This window comes from Prinia subflava, chromosome 14 (genome assembly GCF_021018805.1).
Source record: "Prinia subflava isolate CZ2003 ecotype Zambia chromosome 14, Cam_Psub_1.2, whole genome shotgun sequence".
Lineage (NCBI taxonomy): Eukaryota > Metazoa > Chordata > Aves > Passeriformes > Cisticolidae > Prinia > Prinia subflava.
This window is the reverse complement of record NC_086260.1, coordinates 9,209,094-9,235,869: the sequence shown is the minus strand read 5'-3', so window position 1 is coordinate 9,235,869 and position 26,776 is coordinate 9,209,094. Positions and strand designations below refer to the sequence as shown.

Genomic DNA, 26,776 nt, shown 5'->3' with positions numbered 1-26,776 from the left:
TTTGAACACAGTTTCTTAGCAATGATAGTAATTAAACATTGGATTTGTTTACAGGCAAGGGGAAAGAACAAACATTTATCTTAGTCTTTTATGAAAGGCCCAATTTAATTCTTCTTCGAGAAAATATACTGTGATTTATTTTTATTAATTATGATAGTACTCCTTTCCTGACAGTGGAGTTTAAGAATCTTTGAAGATTTTGTGCCATGATCAGTTGGTGCAAGTTCAGGTACATGAACTTGCAGTCACAGCCAAGATCATGATATTAAGATGCATTTAGAGGAGAAATAGTTAAGTTGGTGCTAGAATACAGCCTTGCATAACACACATAAGATGTGAAGGGAACTCTGAAATTTAATGCTTTGTGGTCTGCATCATTGGAACGCAGCTCTTTCCCATACTACTGTGTTCAGATGTTTAAGATATGGTTAAGGCTTTCTGAAAGCCCCTACAGAGAAGCCCTGATGTAACTGTGTACACTCACTGTATTCAGATGAGCATTACTGCATTCTGGTTGACCACAGGAGAAGTCTGTAAATCTTTTTCATCCTTTTTTAGAAACAGTATGAAAAAAATTGCACAATGGCAATATGATCGTAACTCTTCTGAGAGTGAGCACAAACTCTCCTGGTAGGTTTCATTCTTAAATGAATGTAGGATATTCTCTGTCTCTCAAGTTAACTGAATTTGTTCAGAAAGTTTATTTGTGTTCGAAACAAATAATTATCAGAAGTGGTGTTCTAATGGCACTTGTTTGCTGGTTTTCATGCCATCCAAATGAGAGTACTTTAGCAATTCTACTTGTCCATCACTTTGTAAATTCACCTGGGGAACTGAGTGACTCAGTTTGGTAATGGCTTCAGATCATGCTTCTACTTTTTATTTGCAGTTGTGCATTCCACCACTCCCTTGATGCCTGCCAAGTTTCTATATTTCCATAGATTACCTTGTTCCAGATGCCTTTGCACACATGCAGAGCTCTTAAATTCCCTTCTGGTAGCTCTCAAAATCTGCTGCTTGTGCAGGTGGAGCTCTCCCGTTGGTTCTGCCTGAGTGCATGCTCGTCCTTGCCTGTGCAGAGGAGGACACTGAGCTACCTGGGCTGCTCTTTTCTCCTGTGTGGCTGCATTCTTGCCTCTCCTCTCTTCCTCCTCCAGCTCCAGTCAGGGAGGAGCCCCATCACTTTCACCTCTGCAGCTGTGCAGTAAGAAAACGCTTCTATGTCCTCTGGAAGAAAAGGCAGCTGAACATTTTCTATCAATTTGTCACATAAATTGTGCTGTCTCTGAGGTGGGAAAGAAGTTGTCTGGCAGCTGGAAGTTTCCTTGCTTAGGGCTAGAGGGATAGCAAACTGCAGGAACATGTTGGGGCACTACACAGCATAAAGCAAAGACCTCCAGCTTCAAGATCAAGTGCAGCAACCCCTGCTACTCACCTTGTCCAGACCGCCCTGTCTGCCTTAACCTGCAGGAGCAGCTTGCAGGAAGTGCTGCTCACAAAAGAGGTTGTGAGGGCTTAGTTTAGGAGTCGAGAAATCTCCCTCTTCCTGGTCTTTGCTCTCGGCTGTGTCATTGTCCCCCTCTCCACAGCATCATGAGGCTGCTGGAGGAGGGCTGTCAGTCTGTTCAGCCTGAGCAACTTCTTGCATTTCAACCTCTTTGTTTCATCATGTGGTTGTACATACATGTGCTTAGTTGCATTTATGATAATCATGAAAAATATCCTGAATGTATTACTCTGCTCATAATTCAACATTCAAAAAAGATGGAGGTAGCAGATAGCATTACAAAGATGTGTTACAGAACCACTCACTCAGCATCGCTTTCGTGGGAGCTCTCTGCGAGCACTCTCGGCCAACTGTTTGATGTCAATGCTCCTGTGTTACCACCCACAAGCAGTTAAGGTGGTTGATGGTGTGCTGTGCTCTTCTCAAAGGAAGAAATTACTAATTTATGTGCAAGTCATCAGAAATAAATCAGGTTTAATTGATTTTTGTCATTTTGCATTCACTTGTTGCAGGTGTTTTACTGCTAATTTCTGGTCATCTGCATTTACTTTGAAAATGTGTTCAGCTGGATTATCTGCTTTTTATCTTGTTAATAAAAAAATGGGCTATTCAAAAAAGTGAGCGTGGCTCTCAGCACTATCTTGTCCAACTTTGCATTTCTTGCCAGCAGTTAGGAAGTAGGTATTTGCTGAATATATGCTGAATAAGCATTATATCTTTTTCTCTGTGATTTTAAGAGCAAGTCTGTGATTATATCGTTTTACAAAAAACTTACTGAAATACCTTATAAAAAATTATATTTCTTAAATCTGGTTGGGCCGATATATTGTTGGCTGCTGTCTTATTCTGTAAATCTGACTACTGGGTGAACATCCACTGTACATGGAGGATCCAACATGCAGAGCTGGGGCATGCTGAGTGAGTAGTACGTGCATTTTGGGATCAGTGCATATCTTACCAGTGCCAAAATACCGTATGAAATGCAACTCATCCAGAAAAGTGAAACATGATAAAAAACATCTCTTGGACATTGTTCAGCATCATTGAGAGGTTGGAAGCCCCAGAAGGAGAGCTAAGGGGTTCTGCCTGATGCTGCCTTTGGGCCTCCTGATTGCTCTCCACCAGTGTCCTGCTGTCTCAGTCTGCTCTCTAACAGGTTTTGTGCTGGGAAAAGCACATCTGCCAGAAATGAGTGAATTTGCTAGGGGTCCCAGAACCATTTTACATGGTCAAGAGTGCAACTGGGCAGCAGGTCCTGGGCAAGTGCTAGTTGGTGATGTCTCCTAGAAAGATCTTCCTGAGAAGGGGATGTGGTGAGAGTGCAGCAGGCTGAGCCTTGAAACCTGTCACAACATGGGAATATTGCTAAAATCCTGTAAAATTCACTGGATTTTAACACATAACAGTGATTATGTAGCTCAGTAATGGATCCGACTCTTGTCATGTGTGGCACGGGTTGCAGGTGTTTTTGTCACCTGGTTTCTCACTCGAGGCACATCGGACAGGCTGGTGTTTGTGGAACAGCACAGGAGCGTTACACAAGCCTGGAGTAGTTTCCTTACAACGTGGAGAAAAATGTATTTGCATGCTCTCGAGCCCAGGTGCGAGGCTGCAAAACTTGCCAGTCACAAACCACGGAGACCGGGCTGGAGCTGGAATGGCACTCCGTGATGGTTTGGGCAGGGGGGGAAGGGTCAAAACCAGTCCTGTAATGGAAAGCAGGGCTGAACCTTCGCGTGGGAGCTGCGGCTCCGTAATTGCCACACTGTGTGATGTTGCCATGGCTGCCCGGGCAGTCCCTGCGTGGTTTCCTGATGTGTGAGAGCAGGCCGAGGCTGCCGGCAAGCGCAGAGCTGCCCTACGTGTTTGGGGAGCTCAGGCGTGCGCTGGCAAGCCGCGGTGATGGGAGGATCCCTGTGTGGGAGATTGGAGGCTTTGAGCTCAGTCTCTTCCCCATCTCTTCCCTCCCAGCAGATCAGAGAACGAGCTGTGATTTTTGCAGGACTTTAAAACACCCTTTTTTTCCCCTTTTTTTAAACTTCTTTCTCTCCATTGTGAAGTCCTTCATTCTGCCTTAAGCCGGGGTCGTGCAAGGAGCGAGGCTGCAGTGTGAAATGGAGAATCCTGGGGGCACGAAGGAAGGCCTGGGGGGGCTTGCCGGGCCTGGGGGCTCTGGCATGTTTTGATCCGAGAGCCTTTGGCTGCCTTGCCATCTGCATAGCCTGTGAATAGTTTTCTCTGGCACAGACCTTGTTCCTTAGTGTTGCATCATCTCTGGGAGAAAGGCCAGGTCCGGAGCCCCAGCACAAAGGCTTTCTGAAGCCGATGAAGCTTGTTCTGTGTGCGGAGCGTCTCTCTCCTTCCTGTCGTCCTTTCCACGGGATTCCTGAAGCAGCCTCCGTCCGAGAGCCCCCTCGTCAGCAGCTGCTTTTTCTCTGCCGCTTCCTGCACACCTGGCTGATGCAACGTCTGCCTTGGGAGCGCTGCGGAGGCTCCTCTGAAGCGGGGTTGTTCGGCCCGGCGGGGAGTGGCCGGGCAGGCAGCCTTGTCACGTGGGGGCCTTAAATAGATGTATAAAGGACGTACAGCGAGACCTCGAGGCACAGGCAGAGAGTATTTAGTGGGATTATGCAGAAATCTTTTTTCCGATACTAGGACTGGAGGTTGCAGTCCTACTCCTGGCAGCTTGGTAGTGGTTAGTCTTCCACTGGTTGTAAGTTTGGGATACTGCTCTGTGCCAGTAAATTCTGCTGATTCCCATTCTATATTCAGCGACTTCCCGTGACTCTGGACTGTGAAATCTCATGGGAACTGTAATTCTCTGGCTTTGGATTTGATCCTAGTTATTGCCCTTTATTGCTGAGTTTCCCTCTGGCTTTGCATGTGGTACAGGCTTTTCTCTCTGAAATACCTTCAAAACGCAATTTCAAGGTCTAAAGGCTTTTTCTTTTTGTGGGAAGGTTGTCTGACAAGCTTTTAAATTTAAGGTTTGTCTACTTAGGAAAGTTTAATAGTTGTGTGGATAAAACCATTCATGCAAATACTATTTCATCCACAAGCAACAGAATTTAGAACAAGGAAGCACTTTGGTCTGCTAAGATTAAGCCAATGTTATTTACATTACTTAAATTAATCTTGAGTCTTACTTGATCCGTAGCCATTTTCTGGTGTAAGCAGGTCTATTAAAACCTGAAAACATAGGGATATATATGGACAAGATGTAGTGGACTGAGCAGTGTTGTTTCCAATATTGCTGTTCCTAATTATCAGCCCCACTGCAGAAATGTATTGCCCCTAGAACAGTATCTAAAAAGGAATATGTATTTTACCTGTTTCTGCTTTTAGTCCAGTCTCCTTGGCATCAACTGCAATTGATGAGACATGGCAGTGTTTCCTTCCTGCCACCTGTTTTGGCAAAGACTTAGAGGAGACAATCACAGCAGTAACATCAGCTGCCACAGCTGGATTCACTGGAGGTTGGTTGTCAAACTCTTAATCTTAGAGTATCTATTCTGAACCTTTTTGGGTTTTTTTGTGACATACAGACATTTGACTGTTCTCCTTTACCTCATGGGAAAAACGAGCAGCAACCTCACAGTATAGGACTCGCATAGCAATTAGGATGTGTTCCCTGCACTGCAGAATAGTTTTGCCCCATGACTGCTACAAAATCAAAAATTTGTGGAACTGGAAGAGAAAAGGGATATTTTGCCTCTTTCCTGTTACATGTACTTTAGTAATTTTTGTATCTTCAGCTGTGGTACCTTATGTGTAATCCTTTTTTTTCTCTTGTATTACTATATATTTCCCAAAAAATAGTAGAGAACACAATTTGCAAAAATAAAATGTAATAAATATAGTAATATATACTAAATTACAAATATGATGTTAAATACTTCAGTGTTAGAAGAATTTGTCACCTTCACCAGCAACTTGAAATGCTGTGAGATAGAGCCACTGTAAAGCAATGTTTTTAGCTTAGAAGGGGTTTCTTTTTGAGTCTGGGATTTTTTCTGAACTTCTCCACTATTTCTGTTATTCTTTTAGTTTTATTTTGATGATTTCAAATTTTCATAGTGTTGTGATGTTTTCTTGAATGCTTCCTCTGTTTATGACCCTGAAAGTTATATGGACTTGAATGTGACATTCTTGGTTGAGGAGTCCTTTTTGTATTACATTGTTGTCATTCCTTTAAAACATTGTCCATGTCACCTGCTCAGTGCACTGTGTGTGCAGACCATGCAAATGCTGCCAGGTCCCTTCTCATCAGCATGGGGTGCAGGCAAAGTTCCCTGGCGTGTGCCTGCCACCTCTGCATAAACATACCTCAGAATAATTTGGTCTGCCATGGATCACTGCCACTCTGTAATTTGCTTCTGCTTTCTAATATGGCATTTTTATGGAATTATCTTTATGTATGACTCTTCAACCAGTTTAAAATCAATAGAAATTAAACTTTCCAGTAAGGTTCTGTGATGCAAATCGGATATTTTAAGAAAGTCCAAACAAACCCTTGTCTGACATCTTCACCTCTGGAGCATATTGAACTGTCAAGGATGTGATTGAATTGTCCAGGAGAAGGTATTTCTGGAGGCAAAGTCTTACCTGCCCTTTTTTTTATCTCTTATTGAATTTCTCTTCTGTTTTTTATCATAGTGTCTGAGATATGTAATTATTTCAAAAGAAAAACAGTACTTTATTTTGGTTTGCGTAATGTCTCGACTGCCAAAGCAGCAGCAAAGTTTTGAGGTTATTCTTTTTGCTTTTCAAAGTGATTTCTGCTGTCTTGGGTCAGTTGCTGATAGTACTTGATGATGCATTTTTTAATTTCTCTGCTTGATGGTTTAATTTCTTTCAGTTGCTCTCTCATCATTTGTAGTCCCTTAAGGTGTAGTTCACAGAGGAGTTTAACTAAAATTGATGTTTTCTTCATGAGTTAAAATTATGGAATCCTGTAGATGGTAATGGTGAAAATTGCCTTAAAATGGCTTAAACCTAGTTTAATTTTTTATTAAATTTACTTACTTTCCATCTGTTTCCAAATTTATCAAAATCAGTTTAACTTGCTTTATAGCTCAGTTCTAATAATGGCTTACATAGCCTTCACTGATCAACATTATCACGCTGACATTAGCTAAGTAGGTATAGTCATAATCATGTATTGAGGTAGTTGGTAGTGCTCTCATAGAGCACTTCAAGAATAATGGGAATTGTTAATATGATTTCATATCGTGTACAGAACAACTTGACTGATGCATAGGCCCATGGCTACCAAAAGTGTTTTAAATCACCCATATCCTAAAAGCAGTAGTATTGCCATTCCCTGATCTTTGACTCCAGCTGCTGTGACTGTGGTGAGCAGGAACAGGTCTCACTGGGTTGTTGCTTTCTGACATTTTACAATTTCAAAATGCTGTTATTCTTGTTCCAAGATATTGTTGGTGTTTTGTCAAGGTTCTCTAGATCCCAGAGAGCAAAATGAACTCTGAACCAAATGCGTACGTACAAGCAGTTGTTTTTGCATATGGTTGCATGCATATAAACCCGGGGACAGTTTTGAGAAAGGCCTGAGACAGATAAATCTTTAACCATTGCACTATACTTGTCAATAATTAGGTTATCATGGTATACATAGCTAGTAATGAATACCAGTGTTGCCTGTTACTTTGATCCTTTCTGTTGTAGACTAGGACTGAGTTCTCCCAGACCCCGTGGGATAGAATTGCTGTCTTGCTTTGTCAGCCCACTAGCAGATGATGTATGGATCTAATGATAATAGTGAATACTTATATCAATATTTCATTCTTTAAACCTGGCACAGTTGTTTCCTTGCTGCTTAGTGAACCCAGCTTGTTTCCAGAGCAGAGCTAAGCATTTGTACAGGTGGATTGAAGCACAATTCAAGTAGTTTTAGCAATCTGTTTCACAGTAAGTTGGAACTAAATGATTTAAGGGTTTATCTGCTTTTCCCCTATGTCTGTGTAGATATCCTTATGGAACAACATGTCTGAAATTCAGGGAATTTGATGGATTTTTTTGACCTAACTGTTAAACACAGGAAATGTTGATCTGATTCTGTTGGTGCTAAAGGTGCTTTCCTTTCTGTGAGGATCTGACCTTGACATGAGGTTTGTGTGTGTAGAGGCAGTGCTTGACTGGACTCAGGTGGACTGTGCTCATGCTGGAGTGGCACTGGCTGATGAGAGGACTTTTTCAGCATGGTAATGGAAACTGTTCCTGTTTGCATTAGATGTCCCATAGATTGTGGTTATTCTGAAATTTCCAGGGGAAAAGATGAATGAAGAAGATCTAAGATGCTAACACTTGTTACACTGCTCCACGTGCCGTGTGATTTGCCACTGGTGCAGATGACAGTGTAAATATGAATTCATCAGACCTTGCTGTCTCCATCCCAAATGAGGAGGGTGGAGGGGATGCCAAAGAAGGTTGCATGGCAGAGCTGCTGTTACCACTTTTCCACTGGCCTGTGGCAGTATGAGGTGCAGGAGAGAAAAGTGATTTGAATTTGATATGACTAGTAATGGCATTGGAGCTTAAAGATGTGCAACTCATTACACACAGAGCTTGTCCTTTGTAGGTGAATTAGAGGCCCATTGCTGAGCATAGAGAAGATGATGGTGGTTATTGTTCATACACTAGTAATTCTGGGTTGTCAAAAGTCTGGAATCTGGTTCCAGTTTGAGACTTCAATAACTGGAGTTGCTGGGAAGTGTGGGGAGAGGTAAAGGAAGGGCTTATCTGTCCTTTACTATCTGTGAACAAGAAGTGGTCGCCATCAGTGCACATGGAGGTGATTTCCCTGTTCTCCCTGCCCTCACATGTTGAAGTTTTGCATAATCACAAAAAGCTTTTGTCAGCTTGTCCGTGATACGTTTGTATCAGTGTTATCTTTTTTATCTTTCCTGGCCATGCATGAGACACTGGATGCACAATAGTAAAGTGTTTCAGGATCTTTGTGGACACAGACTCACAGATGTGCACTGAACAGGATGAAGAGGAACAGGATGGATCTCTGTCCTCCCCCTGTTTGGTAACTGCTTTGCCCTTGAATCTGTAACCATGGGAGGGTGCAAGGGACATGTTCTGTCTCCCCTGAGATTGTACAGCATCACCTGAGTAGCACCAAAGGGTGATGGAGTCTGAATTTAGGTAGCACATGCGGTCTGTGAGGCTATGCCCAGGGTTTTTTGTCTGCAGGTGAGTTTGTCATGACCCTCACAAATACTTTGTAGAGTCTGTCACCGAATGTTGCACACCATGAGTGCCCACAGGTGTCTGTATGACTGACACACAAGTGAAAACAGGAACAACTATGTCTTGAAGGAGGAAGCTCTGGTGAGCTGTTTGACTCACCATGCTTGATCGTCCTTGTAAGTAGACTTTTAACATCACAAGTCATAGTTTCCAGCAGTAAACTTTCTGCATCTGCTTTATTTGTATATGGATGGCACTGGCTGTGGAAGTGAGCCAACGCAGCACTCAGCTATTGCATCCTAAACAGTGTTCCGAAAATTAAATTCACTGTTACAGCACCAGGTGTTGCTTAACCTTCACTTGGCCAGCTTAGATTTATTAGTCCTTTCTGTCAATACAGGATGTTATCTGAAATAACTCTATAATATATGTTCACAGTGTAGCCAAGGCAGCCACTCACAATGGGTCAGTGCCTTGGCGTGTGACCTGCACTGAGTGAGAACTGGGGATCCCAGCTGGGGTGCTGGTGTGGGTGGGTGCTCATTTGGGCTGCTGTGATGATATTGGGGAATACCAGGTATCTTTATACCAGTATGACTGGTTAAGGAGCCTGGTGTGTAGGTGCCGAATGTGGGGAAATAAAATCTTTAAATGCTGCATTTTCAAAACCAGCTAAATATTATCTACCTGTTGGGCCATCAAAATTCCCGTTTCCATTTGATTTCAAGAAGAATTCTGTTGTAAGGGAGACAGATTTGTGCTGTGGTCTGAAGCTCATTATATTTGAATTAAGACTTTGAATTTTAGTAAAACTTCCTCCAGTAGCAACAGAGAGAGAGAGAACTGGGTGTGACTCCTGGTTTTTTTGTTGGTTTGTTTTTTTTTTTCCCTGTACAGCTGTATTTTTGGGGGGTAGAGGTAGGAAGGACCTTGGGGATTGAATATACAGGAAATTGACCAGTTTGGTAGGTGAACATTTAGATCTCAGCCCCCAGCATTTTCTGTCAGGCTGATGTTTGGCATGTTAGCAGGCCAAGTTTCATGGAGTCCAGACTGTAATGTAGCCTGAAGATGATGTGGTCTTGGACAGCACTTGAAGTTGGTCTCAGCAATTCATTTTGAATTGTCACATTGTCAGAGTTGAAAGTACATGTAAAATGGTAGCAACAAACAGTGAAATCTGAGCATGGGTGATAGTTGGGCAAGTCTGGGTCCACCCAGTTGCTGGGTCAACAGAAAAGTGAACTAGAATTTGCCTTGTTTAACCTTTCAGTTTGCTATTTCATGTTTCTCCAGTAATCTCCTTCCCAAAAATGGGAGTTATCAGACCATATCAGTGCAGCAGCAGTTGTACAGTGCTGATAGAAGGAGGGTTTTCTATGAAAAGTGGGTGAAAACTTGTCCCAGTTACTCCTGGACTGACCCCGTATCCTGTGACTCTCTGGTCCAGAAGCTGCACCTGAAATCCTCCAGTCCTGCTGAGTCACAGGCAGGAGGGAGGCTGGAATTTGTTCTGATGAAATATCAGGCTGCTGCCAGCTGGGTATGGTCATTGGCAAAGGCATGAGATCGACAGAGGGAAAAACATCTAAACAAGTATTTAGAAAGATTACTGGGTGTGGGGAGAGGAAGAGTTTTACATGTCCCTTAAAGGGAAAGGTGCTTCGGACACTGAGAAACTTGTCTTATTTCTTTTAACCTTGTGCTAGAGTTTTACGGGACTCTGTTGAAGCAGGGATTGATGTCTGTAGCTTTTAGCTGTATTTTACGAGCAGTTTGTCTCATCTTGTGTCCGTGTGGATATCACTCTTGTCACAAGCATGAGAAAGGGTAAATAAGACACTTCTGGAAGGTCCTTTTATTTTTATTTTAATTTTTTTTTCCAGAAAACACACTCAAGGACACTGGGCTGTCTTGGGTTGAAACTGCTTGTGAGCTCAGTCCTGCCTGTTCCCTTTTTCATCTCCCACCTCCCCGTGAGACCATTGCTTTGGGGCATAACAGGGAATTGCCACAGACCACTTAGAAATCTTTATGTGCTACTTTTGTAATTCACTATATGCCTGTCATACTGTCTGAAAGATTTTCCATAGGGATGTATGCTGAAGAAAGTATTTCCTTGTGTCAAGAGAAGTGGCCTGCCTTTTAAGACAGGAAAAAGCAATATAGAATGTAGCATTTAAACTTTCTGACTCTCACTCTTCATTTGCCCTTATAGTGAGCATGTGTTTTTGTCTTTCTGGGGGTTTTGTGTATTAAACAATGGCTGGACTGTGGCAGTTCCCTGTGAGAAATTCACAACCCACAGGAACACTTGGCTCATGGCCTCTCTCTAGCCCAGGAGGGTTTGCTGGCAGAGCCGCGAGATGCCGGGGAGCATGTGACAGCAGGCCGGCCTGTCTGCGCTGCCGGAGCCAGGGAAAAGCCGTGGAAAGTATTCAAAGCTGCCCTTAAAGTTTAACGTGCCGAGAAGGTGGTTGTCACCATTTTTCTTTGGTTTTGGAGCTACCTTTGCTGCGTGCAGAAATGCAGCTTCTCTCTGTGTTGTGGGGGGGTTCTCTCACTCCGCGTAGAATAATAGCTCCTTTATGCTCATCTGTGTTATTGAGGTTATTTACATAACGAAGAGCTGATCCCGTTTCACCTCCGGCCGCCATCCGACCCTAGGAAGTCCGCGTTTCTCGGCGATTTCTCTGGCGGCCGTAGGAAAGCGCTGTGGTCAGCAGGGAAGGTGGAGGCCCGGCTTCCCCGGCGCTGCCGGCGGCTGCGCCCCGGTGCCGCCGTGACTCACCCGGCTCCCGCACACAGCCAATGGTCCCGCCGCGTTGCCCGCGCCCAGGCCTCTGACGTGGCTCTGCCGTGGGGAGGTGTCAGGGCTCACTGAGCCACCGGGGCAGAGTCCAGCATGGGCCTCGTGGCCCAGGGAAGCCGTCGGTGGTGTGGGAACAGCTGCTGTGCCTTCACACTCACCTGTTCTGTAGGCCTAGCAAATGCACGTACAAACTGATCTCTAGGGAGTGGTCTCAGCTCGGTCCACCCTGGCATTGTCTAGTTGTCTACAGAGATGGGGTTTTGCCTTCAGCTTGTTTGGGGAAAGAGTTAGGAAATGCTGGTGGAGGGCTGTGGGCGATAGGTGACAGCTGCAGCTTATATGCAGAAGGAGGTAATAGATTACTTATCTGATAATTAGTCCTAAGTTTACTTAGGGGAGGGGGGAGCTCTCATTATCAGCTTTAAGGCAAAGCAGCTCATTGCATGTCAGTCCAACACTGTAAAAAACCTCCAATGTCCCCACCAAACTACTACCATCTACCTCTTCCCTGGCCCTACATATGAAAATGAAGTAAAAATTATGTGGCATGTCATTGATGGCAACCTATTTCTGCTTTTCTTTGCTGTGAAAGCCTTCTTTAGAGGCATACAGGGAGACCTCGTCCCGTAACGGAGATGCAATGCTTTGTTTCTACCCCGGTAGGTTTCCCCATGTCCGTGACGTGTTGGCCGAGGCTCTGCGGCTCCTCTCCGCCCTCGGAGCGGCCAGTCGCTGCCCTCTGGACTCCGTGATCCCCGACGGGCGTCATGAGCATTGCAATCCCTCTGGGAGTCACCACACCAGATACGTCCTACTCCGACATGGCTGCAGGATCGGAGTGAGTGTTACCCCACGGATGAGGAGAAAGGAGAACGGGAGGGTGCCACAGGGCTGACCCTAGTCGGGCTGTAGGACTGGTGCCAGTGCTTTCTTCTCTTGGGAGAAAGGGGCTGCTAGTCCGCTGGCTGTATGAGAGATGGGTGTTAACAAATGCTGTGTAATGGAAATGGGTAAGTTTGACAGAGGATATGGGGAAAAGGAGAATTCCAGCAGAGTGTGAGGCACTCAACCATGGATTTTATATCAGCTTGACTAGTGAATCTATACTCAAGTGCAGGCAGTCGTGCATTTGCTGTATGCAGGTTTGACATTGGCACAGTACAAGCCAGCTCCTTTTCCAGCAGCTGTAATGTGAGGGATCAGCGTGCTGAACCTTCCTTTCAGGAGGAGCCTATTAGCTCAGACTTGGTACCAGTCTGGTATGACTGATTTGTGGATACCTTTGGAGTTTGACAGAGATGTGAGACAGCATCAGCATGGGTAGGCACCTTTATTTTGTTTCTGCTCGTGAGCAGACTCCAAGGAGCACAGCTCAGAGAGCATCCTTTGCAGTCCCCACCACAGGACCATGTGCAGGGCTCTCACTTGCAGCCATATCTCCGAAGCCTGTTAGAGAGGACTTACATTTCTTTTAAAAGACTCTGCTTCTGCAGAGTCAGGAGCATTTCAAAATCAGGAAATACTGCATTGTGATCTCTTCTTAAAACTCTTGTTAGAATGATGTCAGCTAGGATAAAAGTATGTTTTTGTTAGGGACAAGAGTTTATTTCAGTAGGCTTCTACCTCCTGCTTTCCTGCATCCTTCTTTGAAACACAGGCTGTAGTATCTCTTCACAAAAATCTACAAATGATGTTTTGGAAATAGGTTTCTCCCGGGTTTCTCCCGTGTATTATTTAAAGGTACCTACTGTGCAAATACCTGCATGTCAACTGGATCAGTGTAGAAGAGAAATTGCTCCAGACTCTGTTAATTTTGATCTGTAAGAGCAGTGGTCTAAGTTGTGAATCATTGTTTTTCCCTTCCATCTCACCCTGATTTGACTATGCATAGAGTTTGACTACACAGTTGTACTCTCTGCAGGACTGCTAATGCTCTTTTTTGTCTGTCTTGGCACTGGCCCCATTCTAGCCATTCTTCTTCGTAATGCTTCATTCCATCCTAAAGCCCACATTTTTACATGTTGTTTTTAAACAGGGAATCAGAATCTAGTAAGTCACTCATCTGCACTGGTTACATGATCCTTCACTTTTCAAGATCTAACATTTAGTATTGCTTGTCACCCTGCTTCTCCCACAGCAGCACTTTGAAGACTCAACATGCAGGAATTTTAAACTGTTTATGACAGGAGGAAGAGTGCTAAATAGTTTGCTCATGTACTTTGCTTTCAAAGCTGAGTGTGGTAGGGAGAAGAGCCAGATGTATCTGCACATGTGTCCCTTGTAGCATTTAAGTATCAAAAAGACTGCCTCTAAACCTTCCGCAAAGCATTTTCTTTCTCCCTTGTAAGAAATTTGCAGGTCCAACTTGAGGCTAGGTTGGGGTGCTTTGAAAAAAGGCATTTGAAGATTTCTGAATTGGTTTCTCTGCCTGTTTTCTAAAAATTAGGAATGCCAGGACTTTATTCTCCAGGCTTTGCATCAATGCACTGTTGCTACTGAAGTTTCCTTCATGGGTCTGTTCAAAGTTAAAGCTGTCCTTCACTTTGCCTTTGAAACTCTGGTTTGATACATAAAGTCTGGGGTACCTGAGATTTGTACCTCTTACAAGGAATTGATTCCAAGATGTGCATCACGAAAGCAGTGGGGAAGGTAAAAGGAAAACTAGCTGATCCTCTTTACAGGCTGAGTTTTAGCATCTTCCCCAGCCTCTGATACAGAGGAGGTGAAAATGTAGGCGTAGGGTGTTGCTGTTCATCTGAGGGTGACATGGAGGCTGCAGAGTAGTTCTGCTGTGTTAGTCTGACTGCATGTTGGGAGGTGTGGAAGCTCCTTGCTGTGGCTGCTGAGGAAGCATGGGCCCCAGCGTTGTTGCCCCTGGACACCGTTGCACCAACAATCCTGAAGTTTTATTGCTAATGCTTGCGGCAGCATTGCTGGTATTCCAGTCTGACTGTGGTTAGGAATGTGGTGACTTGGACAGAGGATGTATCTGCTGCTTAGACTGTTTAGGCTCTTTTCCTTCTAATATTGCACTATTTCTGAAAGTGTTATTAAACCTGAATGGATTTGACACTGTACCAATCTGAAAGTCCAGAAGGATTGTTGCAAAGACTGGATTATGTGGCAAGCTCTACATGGTACTTTTTATTAAAAAGTATATCCTTTGAGAGAAATCATCTATATTTCCTGCTTCTGACAGTTTAGCTGGCTGTAGTCACATTGAGAACCAACTGAATTTATCATGTCGTGCTAAATCCTGAGCTACAGAAGTGTTGTTTGCATAGGTGTAAGGTCTTCTACTTTCTGCAGTTCTTTGTACAATAAATTATTGCTCCTTTATGTTGCAAAGACAGATCCACCTTACTCCAGAATAATTCAGAAGCTCAGAGGTTGGTGCATTGGAGAATAGATGAGGTTGAGTGGCAGGGTGGGGCAAACTTCAGTGCAGCAGAGATTTCAAGAGCTAATAGGAAGTCCAAAGGCCAAGGGGTTACTCTTCTTGGGAGCCTAAGTACAGCCCCACATGCGATTGCTGGCCATAGTTTCATAGTGCCTGATTCATGCTGACCATGTAGGATTCATTCAGAATCCTGTGAGATCTCATCAGAGCAGCAGAGATCTGAGGTAAAGTTTTCCTTTTCTGTATTTTTCTTCCCTGCTTGCTCAGCTCCATGCTGTAATTTTTATGAAGATTTCATCTGCAGACATGATTCAGTAATATTCTGCCGTATTCTGATACAGGCCCTACTTCTGATCTGTGCAGAGGTTATCTTGTATCTTCTACTTGTAACACAAGACAGCATGTTTCCTTGCTGGTGTTCTGTCTTTAGCCTCATTATCTAATATACCCTGCATTGAATTGCAACTGTCCCTTCTCTAAGTACTGTCCCTTCTCTGCAGCTTTCTGCTGAGGATATACCTTTGATTTTTAGCTGCTTTTTTTCACCACCCTGTGGTGGAAGAGTGCATTGTACCTCAGCAGCAGATTTCCTGTTCTGCTCATTGCAGGCTGCTGTATAGAAAGCACAAGGTGAATCTGATCTGTCTATGGCTGCCGTCTGTCCAGATCATAGATTTTGTTGTCTCTTTGTAACAGAAATGTCCAATTCATGGTAGCTGCTGTCAGGATAGCTGCAGTTCTCATGCAGGCTTTATCACAGGATGTTGGACTCAGTAACAATTGGTATCTGAGGGAGAGAGAAACAAGCGCAGGTGCAGGAAAGCTGCTTAGCTGCAGTTGAAATAAGCTGGTGCAGAGATAAAATGGCAGTACTGTTCAGTGGCTTTGAGATTAGCCTAGCTGGGTTCAGATGCGAATGCTGAACTGGACCCAATTTCCTCAACAATAAGGAAACAGAGCTTCTTACATGCTAATTACCTTTCTAACTTCCCAGACTGAGACCTAGTTTAATGAGTCTATAGGGTGGCCTTTACTCAGTTCCTTCCCTCTGAAAGCAGGTTCATCCTGTACATCCTGCACACATGATGCTTGGTGAAACGCATGACACCATCTTGATTTCATGAAGTTTCTTCATTACGAGCTCATGTGTTCAATAGAAAAGAGCAGTGAAATACTGGCACTAAAATAATGATGTTGTATTGATGGGTTTTACTTCTGGCCCTTTCTGCAGCCCAGAGTCTGTGGAAGCTAGTCCAGCTGTCAGTGAGAAGAATGTGTACTCCAGCCACGGCTATGGGGCCACCCAGAAACACAGCTATCGCGGGCTGCCTTACGCAGTGAGTACTCTCTCTGCAGTGAATCAGCTCTTTACTGTCTACTTTTACTCTTTTCTCCTTGTTCCATAGTTCTTTGCCTATTAAGCTGTAGGAGTTTTGGCTTGTTTATTAGGGAACACTAAGTCAGAGCTGAGTTCTGCCATACATTTTTCATTTCTGTGTTTATTATTTGTGAAGTCTTGCATACTCTACAGCAAGCTTTATTAGTGTTCTAGGCAATAGATTTTTAACTGAATGAAGTATATGAATGAAGTGTGAATATATATGAATATATAATGTTTTCATGGTGGTAATTTTATGCCCCATTTGGTTTATTGTGCACTATCTGTACTTGTTTCAACTGCACAGATTTTCACAATGGTAACTTAAAATGAGAATCAAGGAGCAGTCAGGAATAGTGGGAGCATGGCTTGAAGCTGTGGGATGAACAGGGTGTCACAGAATCACTGAGGTTGGAAGGGGTTTCTTGAGATCACAGAATCCAGCCTCCCTGTTCAAGCTGATTCTGCTTGAGCAGGTTGCTCGAGACCATGTCCAGTTGAGTTTTGAGTATCTCAACAGACAGAAACTTTACATCTCAGGGCAGCTTGTTCCGCTTTTTAACCACTTATGGTATCTCAGATTATTAGCAGTACAATAGTTAGTGTCAAAATAGCCTGGTTGTTTTCATAGGTTTTGGGTTTAATTCATTGGTGCTGAAGGAAATAATTTACATGTTTCAGAGCTATTACTGTACCACCTTGGTAGGTTCAGGAATTCAGGCTATTGTTTTATATCAGTTAAATATTAACCTGGGAACTGTGGATTTGGGACTTCAGTTTCTAGGCATCATATCTTCACATTAAAAGTAGTACTGCAAATACTCATTTTCAGGATCATAATTATGGAGCCCCTCCTCCTCCAACACCGCCAGCCTCTCCTCCTGTCCAGACCATTATACCTCGTGCAGAACTGAATGGCCTGCACTCGCCTGATGAGGAGAACTCCGGGGATAGTGAGAGCTCCTCAGAAGGAGAATCAATTCCCACTTGGTGCCACTGCAGTGTCTCCCAAGATGGTTTCCTCCTCAAGTGTGAAAAGTGCAGGTACGCTTTGGTGCAGTGCAGATCAGGGCTCCTTGTGCTGACTGCTCATACTGAACCGTGTCACCTTTGGGCTGTGGGACAGACTTCCTTTTGCTAACTGGAGCATTCTTTCCAGTGCTTTACCCAGTATTGACCCTCCTCCTTTGCGTTGTCAGCCTGACAAGTGTTGGTGGCACCAGGAGTGGAGATGAGGATGTTAAATCGATGTTCTTATCATCCTGGGCCCCACTGAGGGCACGCATCTTGTGACATCCTGTTGAATTTCAAGTGACTTTACTCCTACAAACCAGCTTCAATTGTGCATTCTCCTTTGGCAGAGGAATGAGCAGGGGGAAGGTGATCAGACTCCGCCGCCGGAAGCAGGACAACGTGTCAGGTGAGTTTGAGGTTATAATTCTGATAATGGTGACTTTTATTTTCTTTCTTCAAGACCTTTGTCTTTTGAATGCTGTAATTATCTAACTGTGATCAGTGCCAGCTAATGTTCTTTGCCTCCCAACCACTGGGATTTTCTCCTCTCCTTACGCTTCACCTCAGTTAGCTCTAGGGAAAATCAGATTATCTTGTGAACAGAAAAGAAGAATTTTCATCAGTGCCTTTCTGTGACATATCAGAAGTTTTGGAACACCTGTTCCCAGTTTGGGTGGGAAAATAGAGGTGGAATAGTTCTCTCAGAGAAGAGCTATGCAGGGGGCAGCAAGTTGTCTTGATGAAAATGGACATAAGGGTAAGCTGTGCTCTCAGGGATGAGAAGCTGTTGCTCATGAAGCACTTGTCTCTCTAGGTGGGGACAGCAGTGCCACTGAGAGCTGGGATGAAGAACTCTCTCCCTCCACAGTGCTGTACACGGCCACACAGCACACGCCGACCAGCATCACGCTGACCGTCAACCGCGTCCGCAGGACCAAACCCAAGAAGAGGAAGAGGAGTACAGAAAAGGCTCGTGCTGCTCCAAAGGCCAAAAAGATCAAGGTATGTGGAGTGAGACAAGCTTGCTGCAGTTCCTACCAAATGCTGTGCAGAGTGTTGTTAGGAGCAGGTTGACAAGCTGACAGTAGACAAGAAATTTTTGTCCTGTCAAGAATTGCTCTTTCGGGTGTAATAATGGGATGCCTTGTATTTGTGACCTGTTCGAGTACGTGGCTGTTGGTTTAAAAATTACCTTGCTGGAACTCCACCCTTATTTCCCAGTGCTGTTCATTCATGCTCAGTGCTCGGACTCAATTACATATTTTTTCCCTTTGCTGTATTAGGATTTGGGGAAATAGCTTTTGGAGTCCGGCTGTTTGTGGAAAAGGGTCAGTCTGTGAATCGAATGAAAAATGAAGGGAGCATGGTATTTTTTAGCAGGCTTTGTTGTGGAAGTTGGGCTGCAGAGCTTCTTGGCACTCTTCTTCGGGGACAGAGAAGGTGCCTGTGTGGAAAACTATGTAGGTAGTGATGAACATTTGTTGAGGGATTTACTGTCTCATTTGTAAGGGTTTGGGGACTGAAATAATTTTGGATTGCTTATATTGGAATGCAAGTGCGTGAGCAGCTTGTTCTCTCCCATCATCTGCCAGCTTTACCATGATTTTCCACAGGTTTGGTTTCCCTTGAAGTTCTTCTGGTAGGTACTGATTAACTAAAATTCTGGGGCAGGAGGTACATGAGGTCTGGAGGGGTTATTTTTTCTGTTGTGAACCACCTTGATTCTGTTGCTGGACCTTCCTTGTGTCAAAGCAAGTGGGGTTAGTCAGGACGGTTTTGCTTTCAATCTTGACATTTTTACTAAGTGAGGCAGGCTTTTTTAGTTCAGAAATCCTGGCTCTCAGGCTTTTCAGCAGTTTCCACTGGATTTGCATTGCAGAGTCTCTTTATGTTCAGGTCCTTTGTTTCTTGTGTAGATTTTCCTGTAATTTTTGCCATCTTTTATTAAGGATTGGAATGAGATTTAATGTGGTTCTGGGATCCTAATTCTTCGGAAATTTCTAAGTCTTTGTTTTTTTTCTCTCTCCTTGTCTGGGGGACAGGCTTTTCGAGAGGGTTCACGAAAGTCTCTGAGGATGAAGGTGAGTAGGAACGACAGCCCTCTGTGATGGTGGTGGTGTTTTTCCCCCTTTATTTTGTTCCTCTTTTGGTTTGCCTGGGGAATTTCTGGTTGTGGGGCCAGCCTTGTAATAAACTCAAACCTTACAGTGCACCACAAGGAGCCTATTCAAAAGGATATCACAGGAATTGCCCCTTGAACCTTCCATTTGCTTTTGATAGCTTCCAGTCAGATAATGCAACTCAGGTCCGAGAGGTGATTGATTCATGGCACTTGGGAGTGGGGTGTTTGATGTAAGGGATGTAGAACTGGTTGTGGCTGCTCTTCTGTGAGGGCAGTTATTGTTTGATTGCATCAAAGCTATTTCAAGCTTGGACATCAAAGTAGTTCACAAGTTTAATATTGGGAGTCCCTGCTAGTGCTGCCTTGTTTCTCTCCACATCCTCTTACTAGGGATGGATGGGACAATATATTTATCTGACTTCCTGCAATAGTGGTAGGTGTGGCCATTGAATAGGAAGGTTCTTTGAGCAAAAAAATAAACTTGAACTGTGAGCTGCATTTATTTCTAGACACACAAGACGTGCCTTAAGGTTTACTCAGTTCCACCTGACCTCAGTCCTGTAGCTGGCAGTGGCTTCTAGCAGGTGGCTCAGAGGAAAGAGGACAATCCTGTGGTGCCTCTATGCACCATCTCCATAGTATACAAGTGACATGAGAGGGTAAAAATGCATGAAAACTCTTACTGTATTTAATATATATGATTAAAATAATGATTGTTCTTCACTTGTCCTTGTTTCTAAGACCTCAGTGTCTTATGTGTCTCAGTGCTATATGAAACCAGTTGAGTTACTGAGCTCTGCAGTATTTATTGAACTACTTCAACTACTGCCAAGTAAAGAATGAAGCTTAAGCATTTTTCTTTCTACCAGCTTCTGTTTTCCCATCCTTTACAAGACAGTCTAAACGGATTACCTGATTTTGCCCTCTCTTCTTTACTCTGCTTAGGACTTGCAGTTTTAACCCTCTGGGTATTAGCTTATGCTCTACATTCAGTTTCTTGAAACTCTGGTGACCATTTAGCTAGACGGTTCAGGACTATTTTTGGATCACTCACTGCAAAGATTGGGATGCAGTCAGCGTCATTGAGTGTTGTGTTTGGTGTGAGTGAGTTGACTGTAAGACAAACCTACATGAGATTTATTTGCCTTTGTGTGTTCTGTGCCTTTGCTTTTTTAATGTACTTTATTATTTTTCCAAAGTGGCTTAAATTTTTTTCTGGCCGTGTGCTAGCCTAATTTTATTTTATGTAGCTATGCCAAGTACTAGCTTTCAAGAGGTCTTAGTTCTGCTCAGAAATCTCAGTAGATTTCTAAGTGACACTGTTGTACAGTGTTCTGAAGGGTGCAGATGCTGAAAAATGTGTCCTCATAACAACACTTACATAGCTTGGAACAGATTTGCCTTTTTTTGTAGCTTATTCATGTGCTTGGAGCACTGTGGATAGGTTTTCCTGCTGTGTAGTATCCATTCATTCTTTGCTGTTTGGTGCAGAATTCCCCTTCTGAAGCACATGCCTTGGATGAAAACACAGCTGAAGGGTGGGAGAATCGGATACGCCTCTGGACAGACCAGTACGAGGAAGCCTTCACGAACCAGTACAGTGCTGATGTGCAGAACTTGCTGGAGCGTCATCTAAACTCTAATAAAGACTATGTGGGCAAAACTGCTATGCTGGACACAATCAACAAAACAGAGCTGGCCTGCAATAATACTGTTATTGGGTCCCAGATGCAGGTAAGAGCAAGCAAGAGGTGGAGTAGGTCAGGGCATGGATGAGAGCAGTATTGTAGCTCAGACCAACAGGCATAGGTTTGATACACAGTGAATCAGAAATTATGCCAGTACAGAGAGAGATTCACAAATCATTGCATTAGTCCAAATCAGAGTTGCTAAGTTGGGAATATTTTGCGCATTTCTGTGATGTGGTTAACAGGTATTTTACCATAAATACTTCGATCAGTGAAGTATTTCTGCCTGAAGCAGAACCAGATCTGTCACTTGCGAGAGACAGGAAATTTCCTGCTTTCCACCTGAGTTTTCGCGTCCCCTTCATTTATTTTAATTTTTTTTTTCACTTATGTTATGTAGAAGGCTATTTTAAAGGCTCTTTCAACATTATTTCAGTATTTTGGATTATTTGGACTCTTATAACTTCCATATACTGCACAACTACAACTGATTTTAGGAAGCTGGTCTCTCCCTAACTTTCCAGAGATGAGCAGTGGTTGGTGTCTTTATGGAATGCATGTAAACAAGCAGGAACAGGGAAACAATGTGTTTATGTGGTGTATGTCCTCCCTACTCATACTCTTCTTTGTTGTGGTTTCATCTTATCTGTTCTTTATTGAACACAGCACAGCATTCCTACACAGTTCAGGCTTTTCTGGGCCTTCCTTGTCCAGGAGAATGGAGATAGTTGCATCTGAAAGGGTGGGCTCCAAAAGAGAAGTGGGGCACTTCTTCTGTATAAAGGGAGCAAAGGCAGAAACCTGAATATCAGGTATATGTTTGTGCTTGGATCATTCTTGTTTATATCAGCTGACTCACTCAGCGAAGTTCATGTGCTCCCTCCCACTTCTCTCTTTGCCTTCAGGCAGGTGAAGCACTTCAGGCAGAGCACAGATACTGCCACTAAGGGAGAGTGCAGAAAGAGGACTTCGGACCAAACTTTCTTCCATTCTTGCTTCTGGTTCTGCAATAAATAAGATTTCTTGGGGGTTGGGAGAAACACTTCTAGCTGGCTGTGTGAGTAGCTTTTCTAAGGAGAGCAGCTGAGGAAATGCAGAGGAGAAAAAGTTCTACTTCTCTAGAAATCTTACCATTTTTTGAGAATAAATGTAACCAATTCTGTCTGCCTCACAGGTTTTAGGAAAAGTCCTGAAATAAGTAATAAAACATATAGTGTGTTTCTTGATATGTGTACAGCATGACACAAGACTATAAAAGATACCATACATAAATGTGCTTGTTCTTGTCATGGTCTCTCAGCCTCTTCCTTCCCAGTACAGACATTGGTTTTCCCATAGGAAAATGTGGCCATCGTTCCAAATCAGAAGACTTCAAATGTGATACATGCCAAAGAAGCAACAAAGTAGAAACTTGCAAAACTTCATAGTCAGGTGTAGTTACTGTAAACAAGCTGTTGGTAGGTGCTTGTCATTGTACATGCTGGGAGGGTGTCAGGGGACTTTGTGGTTTTGTGGTTTTGTAGTTTCTCTTGGCCGCTGAGGAAAAAACAGGTGGCTGTCCTGCATTGCTCTTGTCAGCTGCTGTGTCCTGTTGTGTCTGCTCAGGAGGTGGCTGTGGAGTGTTGTGAGGAGGGCACCTGCATAGGTGTAGAGCACATGCTCTCATGCACTGGATTCCATTTTTGTTTCACCCATTTGTCTCATCTTTGGTAGGCCAGTTGAGAAGACTTCTTGGTTTGCATCCATTGTCTATTAACTAGGTATCATTATTGAACACAAAAATAGCTTTTCTGTGAGAAAAGGGAAAATAGGTACTTGGAAGTAGAAAAAAATCAGGAGGCTGTGCCAATATATATTTGCCACCTATGTAGAAACATTGTTACTTCTCTCTTTGGCCATGAACTCTGGAGAGAGGAGAAACAAATAAAAATGATGTTTTATATGACTTGCATACTCTTGATAGTTCAGAGGTCATTTGACTTTGGTCAACAGTGATGCAAGTATATGCTTAAAAGAGATTGAGATATGACTTCCTCAAACCAGGAAGAGTAAGGAAAGATGAGTTAAGAGTTATACAGGGAGCATATGGGATTTTGTACATTGGAATATTTTGGGTAAAACAAGAAGAAATGGTCTCAGGTTGCACCAGCAGAAGTTTACATTAGATATTAGATTTTTTTTTTAACCAGGAGGTTTACCAAACTGGAACATGCTGCTTGGGGAAGGGGGAGAGTCAGTATTCCTGGAGATATTGAAAAGACTTGTGGATATGGCACTGAGGGATATGGCTTAGTGATGAACTGAACAGTGGCCGGTTAACAGTTGGACTTGATCTTAGAGGGCTTTTCTAACCTAAGTGATTCTGTGATTTTATGATAAATCAGTTCTCAGCTGTCCTTATGATGCAAAAGGAAAATTGTGAAAATACAATGCTGTTTAGTGTTATGAATAAAATCATCTTAGTCCTGGCTACTGCCAGTTGCTTGACAAACTGAAAGCTGTGGCTCACTTTCCTGACTGTTGTTGCCAAACCAAACCCGGGGTTAGTATTTGCCCTTTGTTGCCTCTGATAATTGCTGACTTGAGCTCAAACCCCTGACGGATTTCACATTCTGAAGTGAGAGCAAAAGGGCCTTTATAAAATAAAGCCACTGAGTATTATGCAGATGTTGCTCTGCAAACATATCAGAACAGTTTTGGGTGATTAGCAGTCAGCAGTCCCTAGCCTGTGACATGAATAAAATCATTTGTTCTTTTCACACATGAAAGCATGGCAGCTAATCTGCTTCATATTTCTAAATTCAGAAAATGAAAACAAGCTGAGCTGTGTCTTACCAGAAGAGCTGTGAGATCATTCCTGTTTCACCAAACTCAGATAAATAAATTGTACAGATGCAGAGCTTCTCCTTCTTGCAGGGACTTTCTCCTCCTCTGACCACCCCATGTTATCCCACCTATATTCCCCAAGCTGTTTTCTGGCATGAGGTGAAGAGTAATACAGGTCAGTCATAGGGCAAGGGTGAGAGTGGAGGCTACTTGCATCTCTGAAAGATCTCATTATACTCTCAGAGTAGTGGAACAGCTTCATTTGGGAGGAGCTACTGAAGGTCATCTGGTCCAATCTTCCTGTGTAGGGCCAGCTTAGGTGAGAAAGTATAAAAACAAATCAATGATAGTATAGAAACAGAATTATTCAACTGGAGACACGCTGGGTCCTAATTCATCTCATAACTTCAGATACTTTCTTCTTATCTCCTGTCATACACTAGGAAATCTGGTCCCATTTATGTATTCTTTATTGCCACAGTTGGGTAGTACAAAGTGCTAGAAGTAATTTAGCCACTACTCCGTGTAGTGTAAACAGTCTCATCCTACAGTTTGCTCATTTTGTGGGTTTGTTGATTGGAAATCAGGACCAACAGTGCAGGAAATAACATGTTTCTGTTATGCCACTTGACTTAGGGAATCCTCTGTGAGCTTCTGTCAGGACCCAAGACCTGAAGAGATGAACACCCTACATGGCTCTTCAGAGTGTCCAGTACATATATCCAGGTTTTCCCAATTGCTGGCAGATAGAGTGGTATAAGACAGATAAACTCTATAGGCATGACAAGTGTAGCACTGGATTGTATCTTAAGAGGAGCTCTGCACCATTACTCCCATCTGAATAGGTTTCAAAAGAATTTTTTTATAAAGCTGTTTTTATCCTGGATCTGAGTGAGAGAAGTCAACGAATAGATCTTACTTTGTTAACTCATCCAAGATCTGCAGTATAATGTCTTATAGAAACAACAAAAGTAATTTTCCTGAAGAGGTTTTATACAGAGGAGATACAAGATCACCAAAAAAAAAGAGTTTAAAAGATCTGTGGTTCAGTATTTTCATGTGCTCAGTACAAGTTTTGCTGGGTTCCCGGTGCTGATTGCTGCCTTGAGACATTAACTTTTGTTTCCACAAGATTAGAATGTCATGTATTCTGTCATTATTCAGGCTGAACCCCTTAAATGAATCTTTATCCATTTCAGCAGAGTGCTCAGTAGCTGTTTCTAATGAGAGTTCTCTCAGGAAAAGCTGGGAACTTGCTTTCAGTAAAATTTTGTGGTTTACTCCTAATTTAGATACATGACTGTTGTTATTACTGAAGTCAAAACACTTATGTTTCAATTCACTCTGGAAAAGTATCAAAACTGGGCTCTCATGAGCAGTGGGTACAGTGCTTAGGAAGGAGCAGGCACAGTGCTGATGGTGAGGCAGCTGGTCATCTTCACATAATCTTTACTTGCAGAGAGGTTTAATCTGTTAAGTACGGAAAGTACTTTGTTTTTATGGAATAAGTCTTTCCTATACCCTAGTGCTTACAATATCCCTTCCAGTATTCCATCAAATATGTCATATTTGGATGTCTGTACTTGAAGAATGTTGTGGTTTCATGCTGTCAAGACACATTGTGAAAATCCATTGTAATAGAGCTGTAGTGTTTCACATGTTTTAACAACCTGTCTTTACTTCATTAAAAAATTATTTCCTCGTGTTAAAAAAAAAAAAAATCAACAGCACTAGCTGAGCAGATACATGTAGAGAAGTTTCTGGATGAAGATGGAAATTGCCAGCTCAAGTCTTTGGCCTGTTTGCTAGAATTTACTGTCCTCTGCAGAAGGAAAAGCTTGCATTTTTTCCTCTGAATGTGTGACAACCCACAATTTAGGGAAGATCTGGATTATTCTGGCTGTGAAAGTGCCCATAATTGCAAAGCAGTTCCCAGTTAGTAGCAAGTGGCAGATCTGGTTATGCCTCCTAGCTGCAAGACCGAAATACTCGGTCTAATAGATTTGTCAGATGATTTTTGAAGGAAAGGAATAAATACTGTTTGCTTTTAATAAATATTATCATGGTTATTGGTCATTACTAAATTGTTAATAAGCAATATATTCACCTGGCAGAGATTCTGTGTGTTGCCATTAGAATATTTTTTCTTTTTATGTAGGTAAAATATTCTTCATGAGTTTGAGGCCTTTGGTTCAAATTTTCCTCTTTTGCTCTGGTTTTTGTTACAGCTGCAGCTGGGAAGGGTGACTCGGGTTCAGAAGCACCGGAAGATCCTGAGGGCAGCAAGAGACTTGGCACTAGATACCCTTATAATTGAGTATCGAGGGAAAGTTATGTTACGACAGCAATTCGAGGTCAATGGGCATTTCTTCAAAAAGTAAGAGTACTATGAAATGATTGGTATGAGCATCGTGGCACAGAGAGACTGGTGTCTCTGTGGGATAGTGCTCACTTACAGGGTCCTGTCAGCTGTGCCTTCCATAGAAATGGGAAATCAGATATATCACCTCAGCTTGATGCTCTGCTGATGGACCAAACCCTCTGAAATAGATCTTTTAAATTTTTAGAAGTACATTATCCCCCAGAGCAGTAGTGCTGGTAGAAGTGCTGCTTCCAGTGAAGTGAGGGATACCTGTTAACAATAGTGCTGTAAGAATTGGGTATTCTGGAATTGAGATGTTCTGTTGCTTCTCCAGGCCATATCCCTTTGTGCTGTTCTACTCCAAGTTCAATGGTGTTGAGATGTGTGTTGATGCCCGCACCTTTGGTAATGATGCCAGGTTCATCAGGCGGTCCTGCACTCCAAACGCAGAG

General features: G+C 43.1%; 1 protein-coding gene across 3 annotated transcripts in view; it reads left to right on the top strand.

Moving 5' to 3' along the window:
• The window catches only part of SETD5 (SET domain containing 5), a 64,539-nt gene that overhangs the window by 13,798 nt on the left and 23,965 nt on the right, over nt 1-26,776 (top strand). The window contains exons 1-10 of one of the 3 annotated variants that reach the window (XM_063411721.1): nt 4,747-4,983; nt 12,198-12,372; nt 16,166-16,271; nt 17,145-17,356; nt 17,674-17,732; nt 18,141-18,328; nt 19,369-19,407; nt 20,940-21,182; nt 26,191-26,339; nt 26,659-26,776. In XM_063411721.1, coding sequence (XP_063267791.1) covers nt 12,302-12,372; nt 16,166-16,271; nt 17,145-17,356; nt 17,674-17,732; nt 18,141-18,328; nt 19,369-19,407; nt 20,940-21,182; nt 26,191-26,339; nt 26,659-26,776 — 1,185 coding nt within the window. In that variant the 5' untranslated portion in view covers nt 4,747-4,983; nt 12,198-12,301. Of the gene's footprint in view, nt 1-4,746; nt 4,984-12,197; nt 12,373-16,165; nt 16,272-17,144; nt 17,357-17,673; nt 17,733-18,140; nt 18,329-19,368; nt 19,408-20,939; nt 21,183-26,190; nt 26,340-26,658 lie in introns of those variants that run through there. The other 2 variants (XM_063411722.1, XM_063411724.1) reach the window with 2 other exon arrangements.